We start from the raw sequence: 25,511 nt of genomic DNA, 5'->3' as shown, positions 1-25,511 counted from the left end.
GTTTCTTAAATAATGTACAACTTTGAATATTTTTACCAATAGGAACAAAGATATACAAATGGGTGAGAGAGTATATAAAATTAAATAAATATGCTCACATGCAAAAAAATCATAACGATGTAATTTGAAATATAATGGAAAGGAAATGTAGAGAAGAAAATGTTTTCAATAAAACAGGATGAAAATAATGCTGAATATTCAAAGGAAATTTTTTGTTTAATTCCTTAAACAAATGTCGAGGTTTGACCAATATAAATACCAAATGACAAAAACAAGTATTAAAAATCAGAACAACCATTGACAAAAAAATAAATAAATAAATAAGTAAATAAAATAAAACAACAGGAATATACAAAAAAAAAAGAAAAATCTTCAACATATGGCAATATTTAGAAAATAGAGAAATTTGCCATGCATCCAACAGAATGAAGCAAACTGGAAATATTTTTTATCCTATCAAATCTTTAAATATCAAATCAAACACTGAATTAAGAATGTTTCAACTATAAATTTCAACGTTTTAACCAACTGCTAACTGTAGTTAAGGGAAAAACCCACAAAATTAAGTCATTATGGCAATAGAAAATTATAAAACAGAATTTAGCTATAAATCTAGTTAATATGTAATACTGTTTTTAAGGCAAACTATGAAGTTTTTAGGGTTGTGCAATTACAAAACTATATTTCCCCCTCCGAAAATACTATAAGAAGATTGGATATCAACAGTAATATGAAAAAAACTTTCCCAGTATGATAAAAAATACTAAAATATTATCTGCATCATTTTGTTGGCTAACAAACTCAATATACCTTCCTGCATTTCAGCTGATAAATGCTTTGGTTTCTTGAAAATATTGTGAATGAAATTCTGCTAAATAAGTACTTTTTTTAGAAAGGTAATAACGATAAGCATTACTCTTCTGATGCCCTTTTTTTGAAAATTAAAGAGAAAATTATCACAGATATTTTCATTTTGATTGCACCAGATTCCTTTTACTTAAAGTACGAATAATGGAAACAAATTTTCAGTACATTTTTTTTTTAAATAGTAAGGTAACAACATTCAAGGTATTAAAAAAATATATGTTACAAAACATTCTACAAAATAACAATAATTGTGAATATTATTACAAATACAGTACACCCTCGTTTTACGCGGGGGGGGGGGGGTTACGTGGTTTCGATTATACGCGGTTTCAGTTTGACGACTTTATTTTATTTTCCGCAGATGAGTTTCGGTTTCACATGGATGCGGCAATGCAAACAGAAAACATTTTCCCCTCTTACAAAATCCAAACTCTTAAAGATTGCAGAATACACATAATCAACTGCATTTTGGCTTGCTAATCATTGGGCTTGAGCCATTGGAGACATTTTATGTGATGGGTTAAAGAACTCTTTCCGGAAGTAAAGTTATTAAACTCACACAGTTCAGAACTCACTGGAAGAAGAGCTTTTAGGAGTGACAAAAGACGACAAAAACCAACGAGGATACCCACATCGGTGCAGTGGCGTAGCTAGACCCGACTTTCGTTACTTCTTTTTATATATATATATATATATATATATATATATATATATATATATATATATATATATGTGTGTGTGTGTGTGTGTGTGTACTTGCTTGGAATTTTTTCCTTTTCTTCTTTTTTTTTCTTTCTCTTCTCTCTTCTTTTTCTCTTTTTTTTGAGACTAACTTTTCGGGGGGGGGGGGTTTGTCCCCAAAAACCCCCCCTTAGCTACGCCCCTGCATCGGTGACACACAACCAAAAACGTTCACATTGAAAATTTGGAGCCACTCCTAGACAATAGAAATGATCTTCCTGATTTGTTACTGAAGGAAGATTCTATCATGGAAATGACGCAAGTGATGATGGATGCGTTAATGCTCTGCAAAGAGCTATAGAGAAAAATTCTTAATGACTGCCAAAAGACTATCGTAGCCAGCTCCTCTTTATAAACAGGACACGAAATTAGTTTATGTTTTCTTTATGCATGTTGCGCATAGAAATCGATATAAGTACACATTAAACTTATTACAAATAGTCATCACTAGAATGAAGTATTTTGTTATCCAAACCCCTATTTTAACACTAGTATTAGGTCTCAATTTAAGCGGTTTTTGATTTAAGCGGCATTTCCGTGGAATGTAACCCCCCCCCCCCGTAAAACGAGGGTCTACTGTAATTTTTTTAAATGCAAAAAAATAAGTACATATTTTAAAAAATATTTTCGAGCAATGAAAAAATATTTCAGAGTTATTTCTCTATTCCCGCTTTTCACTGTAAAACATGAGATTAATTTATTTTGTATTTACATTAATGAAAGGGATTAGTCAAAATATTATTTTCAATAATTAAATTTTCATTTAAATTAGAATAGATGTAGTAACAAAAATATTCCTTTCAGTTTCCTGCACACAGAAAAACCACTCTTCATATATGTATTCTGCAAAATAAGCGTAAAGACTAGAAAGAAAAGAGAAAAGTCTACAACAGACTAGTTCATTATGAAGACATACATAACATTTAAATAAATAAATAAAATTACTGACCTTAAAATTAGCTTGAGAAAAGTATTAAGGCAAACTCATCATTTTGAGGGGATAAAAATAATCTGCAAGCAATAGACTCGTGTCAATTCAAATTTCACTTAGCTCCAATAACATATCTATCTGAAGCAGGGTTCAAAAATATCATGATATTTTCGAAAATATCCGATATTTTCAATCAGCACAAACTAAAGTCTTCAAAATAGTAAATGCACATCTTCAAATCACTCTTTATTTTCTTATATTATTATTACTATATGTCGATTCAAAATTAAAGTTGTTTTAAAATAATTATACCTAATATTTTATTTTACATTTTAATCTATTTTAATGGAGTTAATTTAGCATCAGCTGTTTTACTAATTTCTCTTGTGTTAGCTACTTTTACACAGTATTATTATTCAGAAGTAAAAAATATGCCAGGGGTCTGGCCAGAGGATATTTGGGTCCGTTAACGGACCCTTCACAAAAATCCGATAAATCAAAACGGACCTTTCACAAAATCCCGATCAAACAAAACGGACCTTTCACAAAATCTCGATCAAACAAAACGGACCCTTCACAAAATTCTGATAAACAAGATCGGAAATTGTTTATTGAAAGAGAAAAGCGCATTTCAATACTATCTGTGTATTAATAGACAGATAGGGAAAAATATGATCTCTTCAGATAGGGTTACCAACTTCAAAATTATCACCACTTAGCGTCTGGCGTTGAACCTTTATGACTTGATTAGAAAATATTCTTATTTTACCAGCTTGTCAATATTTGCGTTTTTGCGGTGCGGTGCGATTTTTAATTGTTATTTTGGGAGAAAATTATATGGGTTTTGATTTTTCGATGCTAACAAGGATGATTAACTTTAAATAAACTCTTTTAATTACCGTTTTTTTTTTTTTTTAGATGTCTACATTTTGAAAAATGCAATCTTTTAACATCCGATATAAGAATCATATTTTGTTCTTTTTTCAAGCTAACTTCGCTTTATTAGGATGCAAATAAATGAAAAGTCTCTTTATTTCTGTTGGAACTCTCATTTCAAGTTTTTAAAGCAAAATTCCATTTTCTGTTGTGAGTCAAAAATTAAAATGCTGAATAGATGGTTTATTTTATTTTATTTATTTATTTATTTATTTATTTTTTTTTTTTTTGCGTCAACTGTGTCCACAGATATTAATGAAATGTTTATCATAGGACTCTAAAATGCAATTTTAAAATAATTTTATCAAAAATATTTTTTTTACAATTTATATTACAATTTAATACAGTTTTTATACTTTTGATGCCTTCACTTTAAGAATTGCGATCTCTTTGCATCTGCTATGGGAATCCGATTTTTCGAATTTTTGATGTTTATTACGCTTTGTTAAGAGGTAAACAATTAAAATATCTTCTTATTTTTGTTAAAATCACGGAATTTATAAGTTTTAAACGAAATTCTGTGCTTTTTAAGAGTCTTGGGTCAAAAAGTTAAATGCTGAACCCTATTCTGAATTTTATTTTATTTATTTATTTTTTTGTTACAGTTGTTTTAAATACTGTACAGAAATATTTCTAGTATAATTTAACATAATGTAGAATGGTAGATAAATATTGATACTTGAGAGAGCAATGTCACCCCCCCCCCCGGCAAACATCAGATAAACACTCCACAAAAAAAAAAAAAAAAAATTCAAAATTATTCGATTTTTCACAAAATTAATTCATTTTTCACAAAATTATTTCATTTTTCACAAAAAACGGACCCTGTGAAAAATCCTGGACAGACCCCTGTATGCAGTAGTTGATGCATAGTCAAAAGACATTTTTTTTCCCTGACCAATGTTTAATACTTAATGAGGGACTTTCAATATAAATCAAAATTGTTACAAATCATTTTATGAATATAAAATGAAAAGGAATATTATATTAATTTGTTATATTAATGATGTATTAATACATCATAAAAATATAGTGTATAACTTTTTGGTTATTTTTAACAACCAAATGAACAACATTACTATGATTAATAAAAATTTTATATTGAAAATACCGTAGTTGAAAAAATAAATATCCAAAATATCAAAATATCATATTTTCAAAATAAATATCAGATATATATTGTGATATACATCGTGATATATATCAACTGATATATATTGGTGAACCCTGATCTGAAGAAAATATTGTTTACAAGAGCGGATCCAGCATTTGGTTTTCGAGGGGGGTCGTAGTTAGAAGGGGGAGGGGGCCAAAGTAAAGGCATAAATAGGGTGTCTGGACAATTTTTTTTTATAAATAAATGTCCTCAAAATGCAGTAGGCTATATTTGATCGCTTAAGGGGTGGAGGTGGGCCGGGGGGGGGGGTTACCCTCTCCCCCTTTGGATCCACTCTTGCATTGCTAATTAAGTTACTAAAAATTATTCTTAACATTTCATTGGAAAAAAAAAGAGAAAATAAAAGTCTAACATTTCAAAAATCTAAAAATTTTAGATTTAAGAAAAACAAAAGAAAAATCAATAAAATAATAAATAAATAAATGAAGACAAGATTTTTCAGCCACAGCTGGACTAAACTTTTAGTCTCGCTCTGGTAAAAAGATGCGTGATGTTGAACGCGTTCATTTATGTTTGGGTTGAGAGAAGAGAAATATTGCACAATGTGCCAATAATCGTTATCAGCAATGCAAAGTCTTAGTTTGAGAGAAGAAAAATATTGCACAATGCCAATAATCGTTATCAGCAATGCAAAGTCTTAGTTTGAAAGAAAAAAAAAAGCAGTGCCCTTTCTCACTGCTATTTCAAAAATAGAATCATTTAAACTTCAGCCGATCGGAAGTCAACTTATCGAAGCCAGACTACACCCCTGCAGATATGAAATCAAATCAACAAGTCCATTGCATGTCCAGGACGAAAACAAACTCATAGAATGTATTTAAATAGTTTCACTACTGTATATTTGATACTTATAGAGTCGGAAAAAAAGACTAAACTCAAATTCATGCATCTAAATTAATCTTTTAAAAGTTTGGTAGCATTTGTCTCTAACGTCGAGGGCGAATCGATATCTTTCCCAGGCGTAGATGCAGACGTGGATTCCAGATAGTCCAATCGTTTTCTGAGAACGTTAACGCTGTGGTGCAAGGCGTCTCTCTCGTCTTGAAGCGTTCGAACATGAGATTCAAGTTTTCGGATTGTGCTTTGGTAGGTTGTAACAGAAGCTTCTAATTTGCTCACTGTGTTTAGAGCAACCTAAAAATTTTAAGTTGACAAAATTATTTACTTTAAATGTAATAATTAAGCAACATTTTCAACAACAACAACAAAAAAAAAAAAATGGTGTGTCGTAAAGACACATGATATTTGACATTTGACACCCCCAGAGACCACCCGCACCTACCAATTGCTCGGTTTATCGGTTTTAAAGGCTCAGATAAATCTGAGCAAGTGGGTCTCTGAGGAACTTTATTTAAATATATAAAAAATTACATTATTGTCAGTTACAACTTTGACTTGCTATTGACAAAAATTCTGGTAATTTAACATCAATATATGTAAAGAAGTAGACAAAAACAATGCCAGGGTTCATACTCTATTCAGATGAAAAAATTCGATGACTTTTCCAAGACTTTTTCATGACTGCATAAAAATTTTCATGACCTTTTTACATGGAGAGAATAGTACACTATTTAATATCAAATTTGCTAATTTTTGGCAATGAGCATTAGCTAAACTTCTATTTGAATGCCACTACCTCATAAAAGTACTTACTCATGTATGAAAAAAAATCAGTGTACACCTAAAAACCTGAACTATTATTATGTCTTTATCATATAAATTTAAGTAAAAAAAATACAGTGAAAGCAATACAATGATGATTAAATGTCTAAAAAATTTTTTGTAAAAGGGCAGAATGATAATGAATGGGAGAAAGGTTAAATGAGTCATTACTAAGTTTCAATAAATTTGCTTCAAAAGTTGCATTTTAGTGTCAACAGTGCATTTAACCATCCATTTGGTTCTTTTTTTTAAAGCAAACCTACATTCTTCAGTAAACTTATGTTTTTAAACCAGATATTTATTTTTAAAAAAACATTCAGTAGCGAATACATCGTCTGATTCAAATGTACTTGTTTACTTATTTGCACATTTTCAAATGCATATAAATTAATAAATTCAGAAATTCCAGAACATAGTGTTGGATTCTTGACATTGAACCTAGTAGTGGGTCGCATGGATTAGTCTTGCAGGCCATATGTTGGGCACTACTGTTTTACAGTATTAGAATTCCCCTATTTTTACTTTCTTCTATATATTAGATATATATTGGATTCGTGCAAATTTTCGAATTTCGAATTTTGACGGATTCGAACGTTTTGAGGTGTGCTGAGTCCATTTCGACTATTTTTGGAAAATGTCAGTCTGTCTGTGTGTGTGTATGTATGTATGTGTGTGTGTACGTATGTGTGTGTGTGTGTGTGTGTCACGTCTGTGTGTGACCAGTTTTTTGTGGTCGCTCTACAGCAAAAACTACCGCATGAAATCGAACGAAATTTGGTACACATATGTGCTCCTATGTGAACTTGTGCCCATTGGTTTTTGGCGCGAATTCCTCTAAGGGGGGTGGAGCAATGGGACGTTTTTTGAGTTACGCGTGATTGCTATTCCTCAGGAAGTAACTGGCGGAATCAAACAAAATTTGGTCCATATGTTGCCAGTAACAGGAACAGGTGCTGATTCAATTTTGGTGTCAATAACTCAAACGCGGGTTGAGCTATAGAACATTTTTTGTCGTCAATTGTGACTGCTGTATCTCAAGAAATAATGAACGGAATGAAAGAAAAATTTATCGGCAAGTAGCCCTTAGTGGGTATAAGAGCTGATTTTATTTTGGTGTCAACAGCTAAAAAGGGGGGGTAGCGCAATCGCCCGTTCTTTTTTTCCATTGTGAGTGCCCTATCTCAAGAAGTAATGCTACGTTCTGGTTGAAATTTGGAATATATGTGAATCCATATGTAAGCAGGCTTTGGTTCAATTTTGGCGCCAATCGCACCAAGAGGTGCTGATTTATTTTTATTGTCATTATTTTTTTAGCGAATAAAAATAGCTTTATTAATGCAACAATAAGAAAGACAAATCGTAATAGATTGTCGTCTGCGTATTTCTCGTGATTTTAATTGTATGGAAATGATAGGAAATATTATCTCAATGATTTAAAATTTTTAACTGTTGCCATCTTATGTTTGTTAACAAGTGAAATATTTGTAATTAATTCAAGCAAGGCTTTTAAAATAACTTTCAATTTTCGCTCTTTGCTTTGCTTTTGCAATAATTCAGACATCGGGATGGTCGTCAAGTTTTTGCATGTGTAATTTCGTTTTTGTTGGGAATATTGCTTCCTCGTCAAGCATGGGGAGGGATCAGGAAAAAAAAAGAAAAATATAGAAGAAAGTTTCGTGATGGCCACAACATACTAGTTGTATTATATCACCTGACTAAAGATCTTAATTTTCTAAAACTTTCAAAAAATTGAGATAAACTGATAAATTTAGTAAGTAAGTTTTTACAAGTGATGGAAACAAACTTGGATGCAATTGAGTTGGGTTTTTAGTGGGTGTGGCAAAATCAAGAACGTACAAGTTCCCTACTATAGAATATAAAATATAAGAAGTGTTTAAAATAATGGTAAATACGAAATGTGAGTGATATCCAAGCACTAAAATCACATTGGGAAAAAAAGATGAGCGGCTGCTACAGAAGTGGATGTAATGAGATTTCAAAATTCAGATTTGTTTTTGGGATCGTTCAATTTTCCAGTTTTAATAGCTTTTATGTGTGCAATACTGTTAAATAACTCAAGATTTCTAATGTTCTTTCAGCTACTGTTACTTTCTCTTAGACCAGGACATTTTTCCATGACTTTTAATAAATTTCTATGACTTTGAATGAAAATTTCAATTTTTCATGACTTTTCCAGGTCTGAAATTTGCTTATTTTTTTCCCCATGACTTTCCAGGATTTCCATGACCCGTACGAACCCTGAATGCATAAAAGATCTACAATAATACAATAAAACATAATACTACAAAAGAGAGTTGTTACTTTACAGAAGATAACGTGTTGAAGTCTAGAGAAAAAAACTAAATTTGGTAGAGTTACGGTAACCGGGTCGCGTTGGCGTATTTTTTTTAAAAACTGCCAAATTTGGCACCTACGACTCAAGTAAACAAAGTACTACAATGCAAACAAAGGAAATCATCCAATGTGAGTTGACCCAAAGAAAAGGGGCGGAGCTTCGGATTGCTCAAACTATCACCTTGGTAACTACAACTGTTTTTTTTTCTCTGATCGCAACCGTAAAGAAAAAAAAAAGCATTTAAATTCTTTTTTCCTTTTTAAAATATTGAAAAAAAGAAAGAAACAAATGATTAAGCCTATTTTTTTTATAGAACTGTGTCACTTTTCTTATTTTGAAATTACGTTTGCAGAAAATACAAATGAGAGGTAATTTTTTTTCAAGATGCTAGCATGAAACGTGGGAATATAAAGCTCAAATCTACAGAGATGAATTTTTGAGACAGTAAAAGAAACGGGTTTAGGATTCGATACTAACAATAGCGAAATGATGGAATTTGACTTTTTTTTTTTCAGTGGAAAGTAAATAAGCAAGCTTGTACAAGAAAGCTAAAGTACAACGTATGACAAAAATGTGAAAAATTTTAAAATAAACATTTGCCGATAATGCTCTTTACGTTCCCATTGCAGTAATATTAAACTCATTTTTTCCTCTAATTTGATACATATTTGAAATAAAAAAAAATATTTAGAAGCGGATGTGTAGGAAAAGAAGTAAAGTATCATGATGTATTTGAACGAAAAGGTTCATGACGTGTATGGTGTTACTTTTTATCAACATGTTTAATTTCCTAAGGAGCATTACAATGAAACATAAGTTTCGATCGAAATTTTACAACAATAAAATTTGGATAGAACACGACATTAGTCTGAAATAATCTGAGAAAAAGCCATTAAAAACACCTACTGTGTAATTAAGACTTAAAAAAAATCTACTAAATAAGTTAAATCACATCAAAAGATCTATTCAGAGAACGTTATCATAACTGAAATTGAAATTCTAACTTACTGAATTAGTTATTACGATAATTAATAAATTTTAAGTTTGAGCTAGAATAATAAAACATGAAGGAAATAACTTACTGCGAACGCATTCCAAAAAAGTATCCAAAAGGTATGAATAACTAATTTTTAATTCTAAAACTTAAAAAAGTTAAAATGACAAACATTTCGCGATGTAAAATTTCACAAAATGTTTCGAAGATCTAAAAATTGAAAAAGCACAAAATGTTTCGAAGATCTAAAAATTGAAAAAGCACAGTATGCTGCCAATTTTCAGAAGAAAAAAACCTTTGAGAAAATTAAAAATATTATTCTATGGAATTGAAAAAAAAGATTTATTGGACAAATAAATTACAATTTCGTAAAGGTGAATTCTGAAATGGTTGATTGGCCAAACGAATAGTGAATCAGGGTTACCGAAATTGCTCCGTCGCCAAGGTAAGTTAGCGGGTTGCCGGAATGAAATATTTATCACCGCGACCCGGTTACCGTAATTCTACCCTAAATTTAAACGATATTAACTATTGAAAATAGATAAAATATATGTATTAGTCAACACCTTGAAACAAGAAAATGAAAGTTTCACATGATAGAAGTGAAATTTTCATTGTTTTCTTACACTATAAACTGTCACTTCAATTGCATGTTTTCTCTCACGCCATGCTTCTGCTCTTTCTGCACCACTTAGGCATATTTGCAATAAAATTGTGTATTTTAATGAAGAAAGTAGATTATAAACAACGAGAAAACCAAACAATACTCAAAATCCGCTTTTTAACTGTTGCCAAACACAATGAAAAATAAGTTATTATAAAGTTGATTTTGTTAAAAAAAAGTTACCAAACTATTTTCAAGGCAGAACTTGAGCAATGTGGATTGCACTTTTAAACTGATGACTTGACTTAAATCAGAAATCTTCAAAAACCTGTAGTATTTAAGAATGCTCAAAATCCAAATTTATGCTTGCTCGAGCTCAGGCTTGAAATTAATTTGTCAAATATATTAACAAAACTGACTTTATATTTATTGTTATTTTTCATTGTTTATGGCAACAATTAAAACTGGAAGTATTTTAACTTTAATTACTATCAATTTTCATTACTTTTGGCAACAATTAAGAAACAGCTACGTCACTTCTGTCACACAAGAAGGTTATGGATCAGAATTTCAAATCCCTCATATAAAAAGTTTCACTTCAAAAATATTTTTTTTAAAAAATTAATTTCAACACAGTAAACAACAGCAAAAAGGAACAACATAAATTGAAACATTGTTATACAAGCAATTTGGTAAGTCATTTTGGCATAAATTTTAGATCTTCTTGGACAGACATTATACTGCTGTGCTTAACACAAAAGTCGTACCTGCAGCTGAGCTCAAAATGAGAAATTAAAGTTTTTTGCCTCCATACACTTGACTCAGATGCCATGTTTTAAGAATTTTTTTAAAATTATTTTCATTCAGGAATGATCATAAATCTCTGGATTTAGGTAAATTATGTTACAAAGAGTCACCTGGTGACTGTAACTCAATTTTGATAAAATTATCTGATACCATATCTGTACTTAGCACGGCAGCATAAACAAACACAATCAATGTGAATTATGACAAGTAACTAAAATTAAAAATTTTAAAAACCCGACTTAGTCCCAAATGTAGAATCAAGAGGGACAATTTAAAATCCTTTTAAAAGTCTTATACTATTGAAAATCAATTACAGGTATTTTATTTGTTAACAAATAGAAACTGGCAGCAGATACAAATTTTAAATCATTGCGTTTTCTTTTCTTGTCGGCCAACAATGAATTTGGTTACCAATCGCGTGAATAAAGGCTTAGCCGTATTTAAAATTGCAAAAAACCTTTTAGAGGTTTTACACTAATATCTTTGTTAATTAGTATCACCCAAAGACGCAACCTAGCTAAGAACAGTCTCGATCAACTCTCCTTTCTAACAAGAATTTTTTTTTCAAAATCGGTCCACCCCTTTAGGCGCTAGAGTGCCACAGACAGATACACAGTCAGGTCAAACTTATAACCCCTTTCCTTTGTGTGTTGGGGTTCATAAAAGATGTGAGTATATGAGGCAGTGAAAATCAAAGGGATTTAAGGGGTCTAAGGACCTTTAATCTTCAGAATTTTCGATTTTCTGGGAAAAAATATATGCTATGCACAGTTTAATTCTGAACAATTTGATACCTTATTTATTACTATACGCCAAAAACTTTTTGAGTTATTGTAAAAATGCGTAAACTTTCCCCGTAGAGATTTATGTTAACAGCAGCTGTTTAAGCCTCTTTTTCTCAGGTGCCGCTTTCTTCGGTTTTCTCGTTTTGCGCGCATGATATCTCATAAAGTTTCTTATATATTTCCGTAAAACTTTTCATGCATGTTTGACTGATACATCTTAACGATCTGAACCTAAATTTCAACTAAAAAATTAAAGCTAATATTTAAAAATAAATATTTTTTTACCCAAAATTTTGGGAATTTTCGATACTAACTTACCAAATTTCAAAAAAATAAATACATAATTTAAAAAAAATAAATAAATTTAGGTTCAGGTCATAAATATAAACCAGGTAAACATACATTAAAAGTTTTACGGACATATATATAAGAAACTTTCTGAGATATCATGCGCGCAAAACGAGAAAACCGAAGAAAGCGGCACCTGAGAAAAAGAGACTTAAACAGCTGCTGTTAACATAAATCTCTACGGGGAAAGTTTACGCATTTTTACAATAACTCAAAAAGTTTTTGGCGTATAGTAATAAATAAGGTATCAAATTGTTCAGAATTAAACTGTGCATAGCATATATTTTTTCCCAGAAAATCGAAAATTTTGAAGTTTAAAGGTCCTTAGACCCCTTAAGTGGACATTTTTATGTTTTGAGCAAAAGTTGTGCAAAGTTCCAACTATAGGTAGGCCTTTATTGAAATACTAGCAAATGTACCCGGCGTTGCCTGGGTCAGTAATAATTGTAAGAAACAATCGCTACTTTCTTTCGTTTTCTGTTTTAACTGAAAGAACTCAAAACAGACCGCTTTGACGTGATTAAAAATCGAGCTTCTTCCTTACCCATAAAAGTAAAATAGCAATAAGTGTAAAGAACCAACGAATATTCATTCAGAAGCGAAAGCACGAATTTAAGCATATTAAAATTTTGAAGAATTTCCAAAATATGAACTAACAAAAACAAAGATCACTAAAAAAACCGTGCGCGTGCTTCATTTAATTAAATAGTACACACACGCACACAAAAGAAAAAAAAAAAAGCTCCCTACTATAAGCTTTAACTCTGAACTAAAGCTCTCCTACCCTCAGGGTGCGAAAAGTAGAGTTTCCAAATGTTTAAATGACTTTAAACTCATGTTTGCTCCGAAGATGCCTTGATTCAAAATTTTCATTATGATAACTTTTAATATTGCTGTTATTAGGCTACGAATTTTTGTAACAATGGCTTTTATGTTTAATCACATAAAAGCTATTACAGAAGAGTAAAGAAATTACATAGAGAGGCCCTGCTATACTAAGAAATTGAAGCCGGAAGTTGCACCACTGTATCCAAAGATCCTTAGCTTCTTGCTAAGTATTTTATGATACATCTTGATTCCAAACATTCCATTACTGAATCTCAATTGGTTGTTAATTTAAACTTAGATATTGTTGCAAGTTTATGGAGCGTTTTGAAAATCACGTTTTTGAAATTGCATTAATACATGAATTAAAATGCAAACCAATCCGCCAGCTACTTTATACGGTCTCTTTGTGAGATTGGTGAAAACTATACTCGCGAAGCGATCACGTTATCATAACCCCGCTAATCATTGCACCGCTGTATCCCACAATTCCGGCTTCAATTTAATCTCCTTTTTACCATAGACTATGTATATTTCTTTACTCTACATATGGTAATGTAGCTATCTATGGTGAAAAAATGGTTAAAATCCCTAGAGTAGTTTTGACGTTTACCCCGGACATCCGGACAGAGATTAGACCTTTATGTATAAAGATAAGGATGCAACTCCTAAGAAAGCTATAAATGTCATGCTTGCTCCAGAGAGGCCTTGATTAGAAATTTACATTACGATTAGTTTTAATATTGCTGTTGTTAGGCAACGAATTTTCCTAACAATGGATTTTATATTTAATCATTGAATGGGGAAATTACAGAAATTTTCTGCTTTCCACCATAACTTTTGAAAACTAAGTTTTTAAGGAACAAATTATAGCCTAAGTTGTTCCCCGATTCTGTAGCTATCTATGGTGAAAAAATGGCTAAAATCCCTCCAGTAGTTTTGACGTTTACCCCGGACATCCGGACAGAGATTAGACCTTTATGTATCAAGATTTTTAAATCATGCTGCCAGACCTCTAAACAGATGAGTTTCTCCAACCACTTGTATTAGTTACCTTCAAATTTTTAATTTTGGCACTTAAACTCTTTGCTTGTTTTACATAGATTTATGATATTGATGGTTTTTTTTTAAATGGTTTAAATCTTTGGCAATTTAAATTGAATATCATGCAATAATTGAAAAAAAAAATGTAATGTAATTCATGGCATTGAAAAATACAAAGTTTACATATATATATTGTAAGAGTAATCAAAGAACAAAATATGCAATTAATTCATCATATGGTAGGTGTTTTGGTACAATTCAAAATTTTTTCGTCTTGAATAGAATAAGTAACTGAAGTCGGAACATTTTAAAACGGTCTGCCCATTTCCCGATATGCAGAACTTAAAGAAGGAATTAAAATTAAATTGGATGATTTATTCCCCAACTCCAATATGTAACTCCCTCAGTTTGAGAGGAGGAAGAAAAGTTTCCTCACATAAAATATCAAAAATTACCCATTTAAATATCTGTGATCCATGGGCGCCCAGATGCAAAGTTGAAAGGGGGGCTCAACTATTTTCCCCGAGGTTTAGCTGGATATTTTCCATGTGGAAACCGATTTCAGGGCAGATTAGAGTCATTGAAATCTGACATTTTTAATAACTTATTCATTAATGGCTGGAGAAGAAATGTTTTTACATTTTTGCAAAGCAAAAAGTACTAAAAGCAAAGAAGTTCTAATTTAAAAGGGGGGGCTTGAGCCCCCCCTTGCCTCCCTATATGGGCGCCCTTGCTGTGATCCCTTTACACCGAAGAAAATACAAAATATGCATGATATGATATCATAACACAAATAACTAAGTAGTAATTTAAAGAATTAGAAATACAGTACACCCTCGTTTCACGCAAGGGTTTATGTTCCACAGAAATGCCTCGTAAATCAAAACCACGTAAATTAAGACTTAATAGCAGTGTTAAAATAGGGGTTAGGTTCCACAGATGGGGGGAAAAAAAAACTTCATTGTAGTGGTAGATAAATATTTATAATAAGTTTAATGTGTATTTATTCCGATAAATATGCACAACGTGTACTCGGAAAACATGAATTAATTCAGTGTTGATAAAAAAAAGAGCTGGTTATCATAGTCTTTTGGCAGTCAATAATTATTTTATGTAGTTCTTTGTGGGGCATTAATGCATCCATGATCACTTGCATCATTTCCATGATAGAATCTTCCTTCACTAACAAATCAGAAAGATCATTTCTATTGTCTAGGAATGGCTCAAAATTTTCAATGTGAACGTTTTTGGTTGTGTGTCACCGATGTCGGTATCCTCGTTGGTTTTGGCCTCCTTTGTCACTCCTATAAGCTCTTTTTCCAGTGAGTTCTGAACTGTGTGAGTTTAATGACTTTACTTCTGATGGAAAAAGCTCTGGAACCCATCGCATAAAATGTCTCCACTGGCCCAAGCTCGATGATTAGCACGCAAAATGCAGTTGATTATGCGTAATCTGCAATCTTTAGGAGTTTGGATTGTGAAAGAGGGGAAAATTTTATCTGTTTGCAGTGCTGCATCCGCGTAAAACCGAAACTCATCCGTGTAAATTAAAATAAAGGTGTCAAATCTTAAACTGCGTATAATTAAATCCGTGTAAAATAAACCCACGTGAAACGAGGAACTACTGTACAACAAATTAAAATGCAAAGTACTAATGCTAAAAATTTAGGATATGCGAGGATGGAGTGGTAGATGGGGTTTGATCAAGTACCTGTAATTGGTCAGCAAGTTCCAGGTTGCTTTTTTCAAGCTCCTTATTCTCACTTTCTACTTGATTTCGAATGGATGACACTTGATCGGAGTCGGCATTATATTCCGACATCTCTTCCTTCAACACCATGTATTCTATTTGATATGTTTGGAGGGAATTTTCAATGTCCAGTGACAGAACCTGTTGAAATTAATGAAAATGAAAATAAACAACTCAAGTCAGTAAGGAAGCAATTTTGTTTTGATTTTCAAGTTGTATAAATGTTCCCTTCAATACATCGAAGCGAGACAAGTGTTAATAGAACATGAAAAATAGTGCAATTTACTGACTTGAATGTAGTTTTGCCTCAACCCTAGCCCAAGGATGGGACCTTATTGCTTACACCTAAAACATTGTACTTCCCAAACTAATATGATTATTAGTATTTCAGATTTTCCGAAATATGAAAAGTATTTTATACAGGGTGATTACAACTAGTCCCATTTTAAAAATGCAGCAAAAAGAAGGACTACTGTCAGAACAACTTTGAATCTGAACTGAATGTAGGAGAATGTGGGGCAAAGTGAAATAGTTAAGATGATTGAGCTTTTTCAAAAAAAAAAAAAAAAAAAAAAAGAAAGAAATTAAATTCATTTTGAAATTTACAGTACACAAAGAAAGAACATTATATTTTACAATGAAACTTGCGGTGAAACTTTAATTTTTGTTTTTGGCAGTAAATTTTTGTCTTCAAAAAAAAAAAGTGGAAAACTTTCACTTTCTTTTTTCAAGGGGCAAAGTGAAAAATTAAATATTTTTCTAATGAAATATTTTCTACTCAATAAAAAAAAAAATTACATCAAATGAATCAGTAAATAAACTTATAAACATCATTATTTTGTTATATCAAAAACAATTTTTGAGTTGCAACAAATTATTACAATATGAGCATCCATTTTTGGAAATTGCCCATATTGTCATATGCTTTAATTTTCGGCGGCATTTTTTTCCTGACTGGAATGTACTTCATGTGATACTACATAGTTAAAATATTACCAGATACTTGGAGCTAAAAGCAGAGTAAATATTTAACCATTTCACTTTGCCCCATATTCCCTTAATTGAAGAAGGGAAAAATGGAATGGAATAAGAAAAATTACACATGCAAAAACTTGACGACTATCCCAATGTCTGAATTATTGCAAAAGCAAAGCAAAGAGCGAAAATTGAAAGTTATTTTAAAAGCCTTGCTTGAATTAATTACAAATATTTTATTTGTTAACAAACATAAGATGGCAACAGTTAAAAATTTTAAATCATTGAGATAATATTTCCTATCATTTCCATACAATTAAAATCACGAGAAATATGCAGACGACAATCTATTACGATTTATCTTTCTTATTGTTGCATTAATAAAGCTATTTTTATTCGCAAAAAAAAAAAAAAAAAAAAAAAAAAATCAACACCTCTTGGAGCGATTGGCGTCAAAATTGAACCGAAGCCTGTTTACATATGGATTCACATATATTCCAAATTTCAACCAGAATGTAGCATTACTTCTTGAGATAGGGCACTCAAAATGGAAAAAAAAGAACGGGTGATTGCACTACCCCCCTTTTAGCTGTTGACACAAAAATAAAATCAGTTCTTATCCCCACTAAGGGCTACTTGCCGATAAATTTTTCTTTCATTCCGTTCATTATTTCTTGAGATACAGCAGTCACAATTGACGAAAAAAAACGTTCTATAGCTCACCCTCCGTTTGAGTTATTGACACCAAAATTGAATCAGCACCTGTTCCTGTTAATACCAACATATGGACCAAATTTTGTTTGATTCCGCCAGTTACTTCCTGAGGAATTTGAATAGCAAGCACACGTAACTCAAGAAACGTCCCATTGCTCCACCCCCCTTCGAGGAATTCGCGGCAAAAACTAATGGGCACAAGTTCACGTACGGGCACATATGTTAGGGGGGTTGTATAGGGGCTAGTTTTTGCTGTAGAGCGGCCACAAAAAACTGGTCACACACAGACGTGACACACACACACACACACACACAGACAGACAGACATTTTCCAAAAATAGTCGAAATGAACTCAGCACACCTCAAAACGTTCGAATCCGTCAAAATTCGAAATTCGAAAATTTGCACGAATCCAATACTTTCTTCTATATATTAGATATAGAAGAAAGTAAAAATAAGTTCTAAAGCATATGAGTCTTTGAATGAAGTATCATACTCTGCGGGTGAAGATCCTTTACCAGAATGACCGCAGTGCAGAAGCAGTTTTAAAAGAGATTCCAGTCATTATAGAGTATGGCTGTGGTCCGATGCATGCCGAGGGTCTGAAGAAAAAGATTAAGAAATTCAAAGAGACAAGTTCGTTTGATGTGAAATCTGGAAGAAGAAGAAAATGAATTGTTTTCGTGTCATCAGTAGATGTGGCCACAGCATTACAGCAGTGGCGCAGCCACGGGAGGGGTTTTGGGGTTAAAACCCCTCCCAGAACACAAGGACATTCATTTCCTCCGTTAAAGTCAAGGGAAAAGAGCAGAGTATTTGAGCTTTTCCAAGCGGAATAAGTTTCAACAAAATATCTTACTGCTTTTAATGATTGGGAAGCAGTCAGAAATTACTTTTCAATTCTCAAATATAGAAGTTATATTTCATGATGAGCACCCTATGTCCCCACTGGTATAAGATAGCTAAAATCGTGTCAATTAAGCCAATGGTCCCTCAGCATGTCCATCACTGAACAAATCCTTTTTAGGGAAATCTACAAAGAGGAAGCCTACAGAGAGAGAGATAGAGAGAGAGAGAGCTACCGTACTAGATTTTCTGAGGCTCTTTACCAATTCTCATCAAAAGATCGAAACCGTTATTAGCTAGCATTTGACATTCATAAAGATATGAATGTATCTGAAGAGGAGGTTTTAAATGATCTTGCGCAAAAAAAAAAAAAAAAAAAAAAAAAAAAAAAAAAAAAAAACACACAGAAAACTCAAAAAAACACCAACAATGAATATAAGATTAAAATAAAACTAATGATTAATATTCTGTGCTTTTCCTCACTTTCTTCGCTTCATAGTGATATCAATACGAATTATCAATTGTTTTTGAGCAAGTACTTTGAATGAATAATTACTAATCTATAGAAACTCTTTGATATTGAATAATTACCCATTGTAAATGAATGGGAAAGAAAGCAACAATTTTCGATTTTAAAAACCCCTCCCAGAAAAATTTTGTCGCTGCGCCACTGCATTACAGGAATGACATTCTTCTTATGCCATACCTTCCTTCCTAAAGTATATTTAGTTTAAATTAGAAGTTGTTCTGATCAGTAGTTCACTTTATAAAGCACAACAATTGCAGACACTGAATCTTAATATATGAAAATGGAGTTTGGTAAATTTGTTCCCTAAGATCTCAGAAACTACCCGGTAGATTTGGCTGAAACTTTCACCGTTTGTTCAGTTTGGTACTGGGAAGGTTTATAGACCAGTTCGAAAAAAAATCCGATTGATAGTTCCCTTTTTATTCCAATTTTAGTCCCAATTTTCGCATAAATGCCCCAATTGGGGGGTGGAAAAAAACGTGCACACATTCACATTATATGTCCATCGAAAGCGCCAATTTTTCTGCTGAAGATAGCATCTGTTCGAAGTTTCTAAGTTGTATAAAAAACGAGTTATGAGCTTTTTTGTTCCCTGTTCGAAGGCTTTCATCAACCCAAGTCATTATTTAGTGTGTCATCTCAACTCCCAAGAATTGTTGAATATTTTTGCGTTTCGTCTGACTTTTTGAGGCTTTTCTCAAGTCAAATCTTAAAGTAACGTTTTTCCACAAGATTGGCTAAAAATAAATGGATTTGGCTGATCATTTTACTTTTAAACGGAACTTATGTAATTAATGGTTTATTATTATTATTACTAGCATTCCCGTACCCAGCATTGCTCGGGTAATGGAATTAGCAGGGGTTAACAGTGCTTTGGTGCACCTAGTAGCTGTATAAAATAGTTAAATAAAGGAGATTAAACTGGCTCCTCGCCAGATGATAGGTACACCTTCTACACATGGGTCAATCCATTCAGGGTCTATGGATGGGTGCGCTCGACCATTTTCAATTTTTCTGAAACTCATATCCCTAAAAGCTGCATATGAAAGATCTTTAAAACCACTTTTATTTTTTCTCTAAAGTGGACATCATATTTTTTTAGAGGTCATTAAAAGTGGTTTTCGTAGTCAAAAATGGGACTTTTAGACCCTCGAATTTTGCCAAAATTTTTGAATTACATTTATGGCAGTTAATTTTACACTTTGGTGTTAAAGTGCAGAAGATCTTACATGAAGAAGAAGTCTTACATGCTGAGTTATGTGGCTGTAACTTAATACAGTAAAACCTCGCTACAACGCTATCCGATACAATGATAATCCCTCCACTAGGATAATATTTCATGGTCCCGGTGAACTCCCAAAGAAGTTAATGTTATCCTCCTCTCAATATTGTGATATTCTCTACAGCAATAAACTCCTGTAAAACTATTTTTTTTTATTTAATTTCAACCCATCTATATTGCGATAATTTGGTTCTCAAACAATGAAAAATATTCTATTTTATCAACTTTTTCATTTTTGTCCGACAAGAGAAGACTTACTGCTTATTGTATACTTATTCCTTTTCATCACTGTAAGAATTATTAAAGATGGTGGGTTGTAGTACAACAAATTAAAAATTCCATTTTCAAATCTATAATAATTGAAGTCATTCCTAAGACTGATTTTTTAAATAAGTAAATTTAGTTCAAAGATATTATTTTACACCTTTACGTATGCTTATTTTAGTACCACAAATCAAATCTGTGGAATGTTGATATAACATTTTTAAATAATTTAAGCATATTTGAGAAACAATGGGGACAAGCCAAAAGAGTGACTTTCTGGTTAGTAAAAAAAAATTAGTACAAAATAAATGAGCTATTGTTTTAGTAGGGATAAAATAACATCAGAAAACTTATTTTTAACTATCAAAAAAAAAAAAAAAAACTAGATCAAACAATCCCTGAATTATTCTCCTGGAGACATAATATTGTTAGGATTTTGGAGAATACATTTATGCCTGTGGGTAGTGCATATACCATAATATTAAAATTAAAAAATCCCTATTATATTCCCAATATACGTAGGCCCTCGATAAAACAATATGTACAGTTGATTTTTTGCAAACAAATAATGAAAAGAGAAGTACAACTTAAGTTGGTCACCTTATGACATGCGTTACTATAGTGGATTTACGAAAAATATAAACTTTGGTTTCCAAAAGACTTTTAATACGTGTAACGAAATCAAGAGGGCGCCATCGACTTGGCTGAATAGTGGAGGGATGATGGAACCCTGGACCCCTGTTGGGGCGAGATAAAAAGGGGAGAGTCGAAAAAACTTGCTTGGAGAGTGAGAGTGGAGAGGACGAGCGAAAGGAGGCTGGAAGGTACAGCTGAAAAGGTTGCTTCGAGGCGAAGAAATGAGCCTTCTGAAATCGTTGAGTGCCATGTTTCCCGGAACCCCTGAAAGTTTCCCCTCCTCTACCTGATGATGAAATGTGGAAATGAATTATGCCCTCGAGAGAATTCACGATATTACTCATATTGACTAGGCAAAACTTTCACGAGATTTGTTGATCCACGGGGCCCCGCCATTACGAAGGATGCAGCGAACGAACAGTAAGTGTTTGTCATATTATTGGTGACCAATTTGTTCCTATCATGCTAAGGCTATGATATAATTGAATTTTGTCAATGTGTAAGGTTTCATGTAATTCCAATAGATTTATGTTAATTAAACTTTTCCTTGTAATCTACGAAAGTGTAATGTTTCACTATGCCACGTGGTTTTTATTCTTTAGGAAAAATAGTGATATATTTGAGTAGCATGTGTTACGATAATTAAGAATAAATTTGGATTTTAGCTCAATTTGGATTTTTACTGTACGATGCAATTAGATTGCGGATCGCCACCACGTGACGCCATTTGGCTCTGTCTGGTAAATTGGCTTGTTTATGATTAAGGAAATATTTATGAACTGGGTTATCGGACTGGATAACACGAAAGCTATACGATCATAAAATTTAATTACGGAGTTAAGTGTTATTTTGCTTTTTTTTTGGTTGATAACAGAAGCAAACAGTCCGTACAAATATATCCTCTACAACAATATATTTCTTTGGTCCCCAAAATATCGTTGTAGCGAGGTTTTACTGTAATTAAAATAATGGCAACAGGTTAAAGTTCAAGGTCAAATGTAAATATTTTACTCATTTCAAAGAGTGAGCGTAGGGGACAGAAACACAAAATGAAATACGGCACAAACTAACTACTGGAACCATGCTAATAAGAATATGTAACTGTTTCTGTGTGTTTTTTTACACTTTACAGATTAGTTCCTCAAAAATCGGAAAACTTACAAAAACAACATTTTTAGACCCCTGTAAACCAAAAGAGGATGGAATTAAAGGTAAAATTTCTTGGCCAATTGAATATTCCATTCAATTACTATACATGCAGTGGCGGATACAGCCGGTGGGCAATCAGGCATTTGCCTGGTGGGTTGGTCTACAAACAACAACAACAACAACAACAACAGCCTACAAACAACAACAGCCTACAGACAACAACAGCCGGGGGGATGCTACACCACATCAGTTTTTCAGAAATGGGGCTGCCAATTTCATTTTAGTAATGCAATAAAAAACAGGAAAACGTTGGCAGTATTAAAAAGTTAAAATACCTTTGCCCAATTGTCAGTTTTAGTTACGACTGACAATTCACATTTACTTTACTTATGAAGGACAATTAACAACTGCAGGGTTCATACACTTTTGGTTAAAAAAAGTTCCCTGACTTTTCCAGGTTTTCCAGGTTGTTTTTTAGAAAATTCCAGGTTACTCGCTTCATTCAAAATTTAAGTTTAAATAGTAATATTTTCAAAATAATTAAAATTGTTTAAAGTAGCAATGCAGAAGAACTAAAACTTCTCCCCTTAGATTTAAAAAAAAAAAAACTGAGAATTTTTTTCCCTTTGTTTTGTCTGTTAAAATTTTAAGTTTTTTTTTAAACATTTTGTTCAAAATTGTTTTAATTTGTTTACTATTTGTTGAAAACAGAGTACTTTCAACTTATTTTAGCATTTCTTTGATGTCACGCGTAATATTATAGCGTTTTGCTGTAGTCCTGCAGCAACCTTTTAGCATCCACTTTTGATTTACAATACTTCCTTTTATTTTCTTATTAGTAGGTTACACAAAACATATTGAGCAAAATGCAAAGCTAAATTTCAGTATAAAATATGATTAACTTGTTGCATCGATCGGCATACATTATAGTGCATAGTAACAAAAATCAACATCCGCCGATCTTTAAGCCAATGCCAATAATCTTTTTTTTTTTTTTTTTTCACATATTAAAGGACACTTACATTAAAATTTCAAATTTTCTTTTCCAGAAAGTAATAGTCAATTTTCAAAAATTCATAACTTTTTGCACATTTAATGTTATTTTCAATAGTACACATGATATAAACATCCAATTCTGTTTCTGGAAGTTTAAGTCTACTTCCATTGTGCAAACGATCAAATATGGCGACAAAGTGAAAAATTTAAAATAATAAGTAGATTTTTGGATTTGTAGCATAAAAGTAGTAATAAATAGCTAATAATCCTTAAAAAACTACAATAAAAGCAAAATAGTCAGTATTTAGCACATAAGAGTCTAAATCAATTAAAACAAAAAAATGTTAAAAAGATTACATTTTGCATTTTTCCAGAAAATAATTACAAATTATCCGGAAAAAAAGGCACAATTTGTGTTGTTTTCAATAGTTTGCATTGCAATCAACATCCAATGCCGTTTTCGGGAACTTAGGCACTTAAAAAGTCGTGTGTACTTCCATCTTGGGAATGACCAAATATGGCGACTATGCCCAAAAATAAGAAATAACTTTTTTAATTTGTCGCATGAAGACTATTAAAAAATAAAAAATCTTCATGAAACTACAATTCATTGAAAAATTTTTATCACATTTGCGTCCGAGGCAGTGAGGATCGATAAGATTAAGTTTTAAGAACAAAATTTTTCATTTCTCAAGAAAATTATTTTAAATAATAATAATAACAGAAAAACAATTTGCAGACCATTTTCTGTTATTTTCATCAGTTTTCAATTAAAGAAAACAACCAATTCTGCTTTTTTTTTAGAAACTTAGGCATTTTAGGATCGTATCTACTTCCATCTTGTGAGTGACCAAAGATGGCGACTACGTTTCACACGTAGCTGAAATGATTTTCCGATCAAAGAAGAAAAAAAAAACGACTTTTCCCGATCGACCCTCCCATCTACAGGTTGTGCTTCCGAAGCAGTAAATTGTCTTCTCAACTGTTGAGTTTGTGCATAATTCCTGTTCACCTGATTTTTTTCCCCTGGGGAACTACTGAGAGCCAAAAATGGCGGCTGCTGAAGATTTTTTGGATCGCCACTTTTTTCATTGCTTTAAAATTGTTACAATTTTTTTTTAAATACATCGATAAAAATGAAGATTAGATCTCATAAAACCAAATTCCCTGGGAAAAAATTGGGAAAAGAAAAATTTTGGGGACACATTTGGAAAATTCCCTGACATTTTTGACTATGTCATTTTCCATGATAATTCCAAGTTTTCCCGGAGCGTACGAACCCTGAACCGAATAGAATGTTGTGGCAACCCATCTAAAACTTTAGGCAGTAGAAAGAAATGCGTTCCCCTCACTGACTCCATGTAAGAAAATCTTCGCTCTTTTGGCGCATTTTTCGTTGTGAAAAAAAAACGTTCCTTTTTCGATCGCAGTTTTTAAGTGCCAGCGTCGGTTTAGATAAAAATTTACAATTTTTTTTGTGAAATTACAATAAAAACGAAGACTAGATCTCATAATACTTAATTCCTTGTGAAAAAAATGGAAAAAAATTTTTGATGGACAAAATTTGAAAACTCCCTGACTTTTCCCTGACATTTTTGACAGTGTCATTTTCCCTGACAATTCCCGGTTTTCCCGGAATTCCCGGAGCGTACGAACCCTGAACTGTTATGAATTGTATTTAATACAGGGTTCATACACTTTTGGTTAAAAAAAGTTCCCTGACTTTTCCAGGTTTTCCAGGTTGTTTTTTAGAAAATTCCAGGTTACTCGCTTCATTCAAAATTTAAGTTTAAATAGTAATATTTTCAAAATAATTAAAATTGTTTAAAGTAGCAATGCAGAAGAACTGAAACTTCTACCCTTAGATTTAAAAAAAAAAAAAAAAAAACTTGGATTTTTTTTTCCTTTGTTTTCTCTGTCAAAACTTTAATTTTTTTTTAAACATTTTGTTCAAAATTGTTTTAATTTGTTTACTATTTGTTGAAAACAGAGTACTTTCACCTTATTTTAGCGTTTCTTTGATGTCACGCGTAATATTATAGCCTTTTGCTGTAGTCCTGCAGCAATCTTTTAGCATCCGCTTTTGGTTTACAATACTTCTTTTATTTTCTTATTAGTAGGTTACACAAAACATATTGAGCAAAATGCAAAGCTAAATTTCAGTATAAAATATGATTAACTTGTTGCATCGATCGGCATACATTATAGTGCATAGTAACAAAAATCAACATCCGCCGATCTTTAAGCCAATGCCAATAATCTTTTTTTTTTTTTTTTTTCACATATTAAAGGA

The 25,511-nt window shown here is 32.1% G+C and overlaps 1 protein-coding gene across 1 annotated transcript in view; it reads right to left on the bottom strand.

The window, feature by feature from the left end:
• Nucleotides 1-5,546: 5,546 nt before the first annotated feature.
• The window catches only part of LOC129225065 (TBC1 domain family member 1-like), a 49,047-nt gene continuing 29,082 nt past the window's right edge, over nt 5,547-25,511 (bottom strand). Inside the window, exons 8-9 of the mRNA XM_054859613.1 lie at nt 15,789-15,968; nt 5,547-5,786 (exon numbers count right to left, since the gene is read on the bottom strand). Coding sequence (XP_054715588.1) covers nt 5,547-5,786; nt 15,789-15,968 — 420 coding nt within the window. The remainder of the gene's footprint in view (nt 5,787-15,788; nt 15,969-25,511) is intronic.

This window comes from Uloborus diversus, chromosome 6 (genome assembly GCF_026930045.1).
Source record: "Uloborus diversus isolate 005 chromosome 6, Udiv.v.3.1, whole genome shotgun sequence".
Taxonomy (NCBI): Eukaryota; Metazoa; Arthropoda; class Arachnida; order Araneae; family Uloboridae; genus Uloborus; species Uloborus diversus.
Note: the sequence above shows the minus strand (reverse complement) of the source record. Positions and strands in the feature narration are given on the sequence as shown.